At 38.7% G+C, this 8,668-nt stretch overlaps 1 protein-coding gene across 4 annotated transcripts in view; it reads left to right on the top strand.

Annotated features, from left to right (window-relative positions):
- The window catches only part of LOC123977700 (protein LEG1 homolog), a 9,307-nt gene extending 2,136 nt beyond the window's left edge, over positions 1-7,171 (top strand). For 3 of the 4 annotated variants that reach the window (XM_046060593.1, XM_046060592.1, XM_046060594.1), the window contains exons 2-9: positions 1,813-2,126; positions 2,384-2,470; positions 4,446-4,519; positions 4,895-4,999; positions 5,294-5,412; positions 5,859-6,000; positions 6,094-6,190; positions 6,288-7,171. In XM_046060593.1, the coding sequence (XP_045916549.1) occupies positions 1,829-2,126; positions 2,384-2,470; positions 4,446-4,519; positions 4,895-4,999; positions 5,294-5,412; positions 5,859-6,000; positions 6,094-6,190; positions 6,288-6,439 (1,074 nt within the window). In that variant the 5' untranslated portion in view covers positions 1,813-1,828 and the 3' untranslated portion in view covers positions 6,440-7,171. Of the gene's footprint in view, positions 1-777; positions 796-1,812; positions 2,127-2,383; positions 2,471-4,445; positions 4,520-4,894; positions 5,000-5,293; positions 5,413-5,858; positions 6,001-6,093; positions 6,191-6,287 lie in introns of those variants that run through there. The other variant, XM_046060595.1, reaches the window with a different exon arrangement.
- Positions 7,172-8,668: the final 1,497 nt, after the last annotated feature.

Raw genomic sequence — 8,668 nt, 5'->3', positions numbered from 1 at the left:
CCAAAGCAACAAAAGAGTGGCTGAAGAAGAAGCACATCAAGGTTCTGGAGTGGCCTAGCCAGTCTCCAGACCTGAATCCAATTGAAAATCTTTGGAGGGAGCTTAAAATTTGAGTTGCCAGGCGACAACCTCGGAACCTGAATGATTTGGAGGCTGTCTGCAGGGAGGAGTGGGCCAACATCCCTGCCGAAATGTGCACAAACCTTGTCACCAACTATAAAAACCGTTTGACATCTGTGCTGGCCAATAATGGCTTTTCTACAAAATATTAACATGCTGTTTGGTAGGGGGTCAAATACTTGTTTTTCCTCATCAGATGGTTATCAATTTTTATAAATTCATATGATGTGATTTTCTGGAATTTTCTTTGGGATTCTGTCTTTCACTGTTAGAATGTACATATGATTAAAATTATAGATTGTTGCATTCTTTGTAAGTGGGCAAACCTGCAAAATCAGCAAGGGGTCAAATACTTTTTTTCCCCCACTGTATGCATATACAAAACTCGTGCTTTGCTTGTAAAATATGATTATAGATTGCAACAGCAAAGCAATACACTGGTTTTAAATTAGCACCACCTCAACTGGCCACACCATGGAAATGCTGCTCACATTTAAATGCATCACTGCAACGTCTATAAACATTTAGCACTGTGAAGAGATTGTCCTGCATGAGGACTTTCTCTTTAGACTTTTATAAGTAAACTTTTACTTGTAACAGAGTAATTTAATTGTAGTATTGATGCTTAAACTTGAGTCAAGGATCTGCATACTTCTTCCATCAAGGCTTGGATGTGTATCCTTTAAACACCTCTGTGTCTTCTTTAAAACATCTTTTAACACATTTGTGTAACATAAATCAAAATGTCAATATATATTAACAAGGCCATAGCTGCCACCTCAGGTCCTGTCTTTTTTTTCTAGGGATTTGGCGACCTACGCCGTACAGTTAAGAAAATGCTCATGGGGGGTATTTTATACCCCTGCTTCCAATATTTAAGACTAAGGTATAACTTTTAGGCCATCAATAAATAATTAAATAAAGGATTCAATATTTCTTCCCCACAATTTTAGTCCTGGCAGGGTTAGTGCAACAATTTACAGAAAATTTGATTCAACAGACAACTAAATAAAAAAATAATGAAAAAAGAAAATTAAAGAAACGTTAGAGACTTTTTTGTATCTGATCTAAATTTTCCAAGAATGGTTAGGGTGCAGGTTTGGGGGAAGTTGGAGGCATGACTCTTTTTAAAAATCTTGGCTTTAGCCCTGTGTGTCAAACCTGCAAATGTTAAATTACAACTTTAACATATTCACATGTTGTTTGAAAAAGTGACAAAAATGTGTGTTGTCCAGAAGACGCAGAGATGTGCTGAACACTCCAGTGAGTGCAATAATATATGTTTAGGTAACTATGATCTGCTGTCCTGTGAAAGCCCAGACGGGCACAGTGTTTGCACATTATGGTTCATGCAGGTTAACCACACAGCCACTGTAACAGAGTTCAGTTCCACATAATCCAATCTTTCGCATGAACCATGGAGAAGGTCTGCTTCTTGAGTTGCATGATTTCTCTTTTATGCTGTCCTTGTTCAACTCCACTTTTTATCTGGACTTTCTGTTCCTGAGTATTTGGATAGTATTGAGCTCTGTGTAAACACACATTCTCTTATTTGTCTGTCGCTGAGGGTCCACATGACAAGCGGACTAACTTGAGTGTGTGTTTGCTTGTGTAAACAGAGGGTATTTAAGCCTTGTATTTATGTGACAACTCTCAGTCCAGAGTGAAACTCTTGACTTCATCCCTCTGCAGTCCCAGCTCATCAGTCATGCTGCGTCCGACAGTCTTCGGCCTCCTCCTGGCATGTGCAGTATCTCTCTGCAGCTCTGCCGTATTTCTAGAAAATGGCATGCCTATCCTGTGGGCCCAAACTGCCGGCCAAGTGACTGACCTGCCGATACAGAATGGCATCCTGACTCCCGACCCCTGGCACTTCCTTCAGCGCATGAGTCTTTACCGGCTGATGATAGCTGCTACAGACCCGTTTATGGGATCCATGGGGACAAATGCCACAGACAGTCCAGTTTGGGGACTTCCACTGCAGCTTGGATGGATGCTAACTACAGGTAAGATTTCAATTATTTTCTTTTTTTATCAATAACAATGTTTCCCCTAAATGAGAAAGAATAGTTTGTGCAAAAGTGGACAGTGAATCACTTAAGAGCACTTCTAAATCTAACCCTCAGCCATGACTTCTTTGTAATGATTAAATAAGCAACTTTTCCTGTAATTTTCGGAGTCAACATGAGAAAAATGCCCATCCCTTGTTGTAATATAAGAGACACAATCTGATAACTTTATGTACAATGTGTTGTTTCTGCAGGGCGCCTCGCTGACCCAACTAGTGCTACAACCTGTGGCCTGCAGACAGGAGATACAACGTGTATTTCTACCCAGAGCTGGTGGGCCTGTAAGTTTGACAAATGCACACACACACACACACACACACACACAGAAAGTAGAATCCAAACTGTCTGACAGCATTCACCCAATGCACCTATAGTATCAGACCCTTCGGGTTCCCACTTAAAGTACCCATTGGACAAAACACAGATACAAACACTCCTTCATACCCTCAGCCATTTAACTGCTACACTCCAGTAGTTAAAGGTACTATCAATTAGACCACACACCCTCGCTGGTAAATATTGCTTTTTGCACTAAAACATAGAGTACTTATTTTTCTGTATTTTTCCTTTTCCTTTTGATATTTGTGTGATTTATATTGTGGTATCTGTGTGTTCGTAATGTTTTTACTGCTGAAAAACAAATTGCCCCTCCAGGAACAAATACAGTTCTACTTGAATTGACTGTAGATGTACCCTAGCCCTAACATTAAACCACATCTTCACCTTAAAATATAGTAATTTGGGTTATAGGGACTTGCGTTTTGTCCCCAAAAGGAAGGCGAGTCCCCACAGTGTGACTGTGTAAACAGATTAATGTCCCCGTAACATTATACACACTGGCTCACACAAACACACACACACACACACACACACACATACAAACAGGGGCGGACTGGGACAAAAATTCAGCCCTGGCACTGTAGCCATACCAGCCCACCTTACCACGCATCCCCATGAACACACATTCACTACGTTTGTGTAAAGATGGTGAGATAATATAAGCAGTAGACCTACTGTATGAAACAGCAAGGGCGTCACTTTGTGTTGTAAAGAATTGGTGACATAAGGTCAGAGATTAGGGGTGTGATGAAAGACTTTGGTCATGAGAATAAGAGGAGAAGATATTTTAACACTATTTTGAAGAAATATTCGATGATAAAATGTTTGTGTATCAGGGGGTCCTCCCCCAGAAGATTTTGAGCATTAAACTCTTAATTTTCTGCATTCTGGAGACATTTTCTGCACCAATTTATGGAGTAAATGTCTTTATTTATATCAATGGCAGCACAAAATTCAGCAGGTGACAATTCAAAATACAACAATAAAATGGAATATAATGATTAATCAGTAGCTTTTTTTTTTGTTGCTTAAGTAACTTTCGTGGACAATGCACATTTGTTTCTTCTGTATTCAAATTGCATTGCATGTTTCTTATTGTGCAAGTAAACCTTTCTCAAAGCATTTTCATTCAGCCTACAAGAACACTGGGGGTCTCTATCTGTGCCGATTCCAGCAACGTCCATGATCACAGTAGCCGATTTAAACATTGCAGAAAAATGTTTTCTCACACACTGCTCTCAACATTGGAATACACATAAATAAAAACATTACTCACTAGCCTACTTAATTCTGCTCTCCTTGCCTTCACTTCTAATATTTCCACACAAGCAAGGAACAGACACCTCTGCTGCAAACACAACAGCTTGCCCTAGCTAGCTACCTCTTCCTTTTTCTCTCTCCCTGTATTTGTCAGCCCTGTTGACTTTCTCCATCAGCAGTGGGCTGTTTTATAAAGTGGCCGAAATGACACAGCATGACCATACTGTTTTCACCCGCGAGTGCGCGGAGGAGGCTTGTTAATGAGGAAGCCAATCGAAACCAAAACCAACATTGTACTCAGTTGCACCTGCACCAAAGTGTTCACTGTTGCATTAGGCAACCTGGTCCGTGTTTGTGAAATATTCACCGTCTGAGTCTTATAACGTAATCATTTCTCTCAGTGTTTGTCTGCAAAATGCTTAAATGGGTCGCCAAGTAAAGCTGATGTGTGGGAGACACTGATATAAATATCAATCGGACAAGCCCACCCCAAAACAAATAGTCCGGCCCCTCTGGCATATGCCAGAATTGCCAGGTGGCCAATCCGCCCCTGCATACACATACACATGCACACACACATGCACACACGCAAGCACACACACACATACACAACACTTTACACTAAAACACTATCAACACCACTTCTTTCTCCTCCAGGTGTGAGCTACTTTGTCTCTGCACTGCCATTCCTGTCTGCTGCACAGCAGGGCTTCATGGGAGAAGGAGTCCAGGTACTTGTGCAGTTGGACAAGTGAGACAGTTGATAACAAGACAAAGGGTCTATTACAGACATGCTAGCGGGCTCTGTGAGGCTTTTCTTAGGCACAGCAGTGCTTAGAGCTGAATGCTAACATCCACATGCTAAAATGCTCACAATGACAATGCTAATGTTAAACAGGTATAATGTTTACCGTATTCACCATATCAGTTTAGCATGATGGCATGCTAACACTTTCTAAAGTAGTACAAAGTTGAGGCCGATGGGAATAGCATTAGTTTCGCATGAATTTAGCCATAAACTAAAGTATTTGACAAATTAAAATTGTTATGGTGTTCATTATGATGATGATGATGATTGTAATCATGACTGATATTGATATTATTAGGTCCAGATGCAGGTGCCTGAAGGTGTAACAGACTATTGCACCACATATACTGACTGTGCAGCTCGCTACCCTGATGCCATGTCTAAGTGGGATGCTTTTTTTCAGGTGCATGCAGTTCACAAACACACACACACACACACACACACACATAGTACACAGTTGTTGTGGGGATCACTACTCAGCCTATGAGTATGATGTATAATGTCCTTTTTAAAACATAAAGCATGTATTATCTGGGGGTTTGGAGATTGAAAAATGTGGGCATACACAGTATATGTCTAAAACTCAGGATATCCCGGCCTCTGCTGCTTTTATTCTTCTTCTGCATCCCCAACTTTAAGGAAGTGCAATACTAAATCGCTGGAGTACCTCCTTAATGTTCTATGTGTGTGATTAAAGGGTCTGAAGTCTTCGGCTGACTCTCCTCTTCCTGAAAATGAAAAGAAAGACGCTCTCCTCGGCCTCTACTGGGCGGCCCAGATGGCTTCAATTTATGCCTCTGCTGCATGCAACGCCAAGTAATCTATCTATCTATAATATAATCTATATTGAGATTTCGGAGACTTGCAGGAATCATCATCCCTGCCAGCTGTCGAGTCCCTCAACTAACTTTATTTTCAAAACTGAAAAATGCGAAGCATTGCATTGTGGGACTGTTAGCAGAAAATAGTGTACATGCCAAGGACACTACTTTTTTTGTTCCATTGTAGAATTTATGACGGCAGTATATAGCTGAAAAATTTACACACTTGTATATGGACACCAAATTAAATACAGTAAATATAGTAAATAAAGAGTGAATTCAGAAAGAGCCAAACTGTTTTCTAATCATTATGCTAAGCTAAGCTAATCTGCTGCTAAATGTAGCATCACATTTGGCAGATATTTGTGGTATGATTTTTCTAACTCTCTGTAACAAAATGAATGAGCAAATTTCCCAAAATGTTTGTGTCCTCTCCTTCAGGCAGAGCCACTACTCTGCTGCAGAGGTGTCATTTGCCAACAGCTGGCTGAACTCTGCGGAATATGTTTCGGCGGCACATTTCCACTCCAATTTGGAAAAATCTGCGATGTTCATGTCCCCTCTCCCAAGTAGAATTTTAAAGGTACGCACCCACAACATTCATTTCTGAAATCACATATTTCCAACCTGTGTATTTATCTCATTTTTGTTTCATCTGTCATATCTGTACAACTAGGATGGCGACAATGCGCCTAACATTGCCGATCTGAGTCAGGAGGAGAACCACACACTGTCTATCTTCTCCTGGATGACTAGCGTCAACAAAATCCTGGGTAGGGCAGACACCCACACGCACACAAATATAAATAAGTATCTTTTTTATTGGATAAGTAAGCTTTTAAGGATGATCTTGATCATGTCACCTGCCAGGTGGGACATTGGTTCATCTGTGGAGAAGTGCCATGTGTTCAGTCAACACAAGAGAGAAAGGCAGAGAGATGTTGGAGCAGCTCCTCCTGAATCCCAACTTCGCTACAAACACTTTCCTGTCCATCATTACTGGAATGACTACGAGCTGCTGAGACAAACAAACACACACAGAGAGAGACAGACAGATAGCAACTGTAGTTCTATAATTGCATAATTGCAGTTTCTCATCTAAAAGTAACTGACAAATGTGAAAAATCTGATTTGACCTTTGTTTTATTTCTTTAAAGTAATAGTAAGTATAAGTATAATACTGATAACTTTTGTATTAAAACTAACTGGCATTTTGTTTCAGTAGTGAAAGTAAGTTACGCCATTATTTGGATGATGTAGATCAACAGGTAGTTCCAGATTATACTTTAAAGCAGTTGATCCCCTGTATGTCTTTGTCCTTGACACTCTTGTGAATACATTGTGTCTCAGTAAATCATCAACGAGCCCTCATTTTATTGGCATTTTATTATATATTATAATCTTGTTATTGAACTGTAATCAATAATATATGGTACAGAAAAACAAGACACAAAAAGTTCTCAAACTTTTCTTTGAAGATGCACAGTGAGGTGTGTTTGCAAAGAGTATCTTAAATTTTTCCACTCCAATCAACTAGGCTCACAGTAAGTCACAATGTGTGGGGCAGATGGCAATGGGGGAGTGTAACTAAGTAATAAGTATTTACCTAATTACAGTTTTTTTTAGATAGCCTACCTTTCCTTCTGTTCTCCTTTCTTCACACTGCTTCACTGCACTTCATAGAGAAAATGTACTTTTTTCTTCACTAAATGTCTGTTACTAGTTACCTACACAATAAAGTTTCTAAAATGTGATGTTTTGTTATAGATTAAACTACCTAACAACAATAAATAAAGTAGTTTAATATCTCCACCTACAATTATACATCATAAAATCTTACATATTTATGCCTCAGTAAAAAAAAATCTAATTTTTTGAAAAATATAATAATACTGCGTAATAATTTTACTTTTGATACTTTAAGTACGTTTTGCAGATAAGACTTCTGTATTTTTACTTGGGTAAGATCTTGAATTCAGGACATTTATTTGTAATGGTATTTTTACACTGCATTGCCACTACTTTAACTTCAGTAAAGGATCTGAATACTTCTTTCATTATTTATTTCTTTTCTGACAGATAGGTTTAAAGGTTAGACTCTTGCCATCAAGTACAGTTGAGACAAGATGCCATGACAGCTCTTTGTTACAAATCCGTAAATGTATTCATTATGACTGTAAAGACAATCAGTCAGCTAACATATCCTCATATAGCGCCACTTTGATTGATGTTAAATAATGTGTAGCTCTACTCCAGTCCAATAGTGCTCCCTAGTGGTAATTTGGTGCAAGTAATAACCTATCATGAGTTGTCAAAGTGCAAAGCACAAACCATGAAATATATCCAGTAAGACATTGATATTTTAAATAATACTTACAATAACATAAATTAATGTGTATTCTTCTACATTAGCGGAAGAGTGTTACACATACAAGTCAATACTGGAAAAGAAAGTCACATGTTTGTAACCTCTTTTATTTTTATTTTATTTTGGCTTCCTTTTGTTGCCACTGGACAGAACAGCCATACACAGAGATTTTGCCAGACAAACAGAAAGGCAGCCATATCTTTGGGGGAAAGGGTGGCTTATCTGCCCATTAGATTCTAATGGATTTATATCAGATGCAGCTGTCTTGGCCAGAGCCATATAAACACTCAATGCCTATTTTCAATTTCTGCACATGGCATTAAGATTTCCTGGTAATGGATTATTGAAAGGGAACAGAAACACTTCAAAATGACTGAAGACAAGTGGGAAGCCAATTTGTAGATGACAAGGAAAGTATGAAAGTAAGAAATAAAGATTTATGGAAAAGTCTTTATTTCAACACAAAACATGACATTTACTTTTACAAAATACAACACACATTTTAAATCACTGTAGGGGATGGCATCAAATAAGAATGACATCCAAGACATTTTTAAAAGGAAGACACAAAGGACCATTATTCCTGCCAAGAGAGAGCACAATAAAACCCTCTGCATGTTATTAACATCATGTACTGTATCTATGCTAGCTCATGATTGTCTGTGGAAAAGCAATATCAAACACAAACTGACAATAAAAAAACACAAAAGCAGATTGTGATATCCTTTCAAGAAGTGCATGTGTGTACTGTTTTTTGTGATTTTGAGCTTATTCTTGGTGTTTCTTCCTATTAATTCTTCCTTGTTTTTAGACCACATTAGGTTAGTGCTACCAAATTTTGCTCAGTACAAAAACATAAATTATATTGACAGGGCTTTGAAGA

The sequence above is a fragment of the Micropterus dolomieu genome, linkage group LG10 (genome assembly GCF_021292245.1).
Source record: "Micropterus dolomieu isolate WLL.071019.BEF.003 ecotype Adirondacks linkage group LG10, ASM2129224v1, whole genome shotgun sequence".
In the NCBI taxonomy this organism is placed as follows: Eukaryota; Metazoa; Chordata; class Actinopteri; order Centrarchiformes; family Centrarchidae; genus Micropterus; species Micropterus dolomieu.
This window is presented reverse-complemented; position numbering and strand designations above follow the sequence as displayed.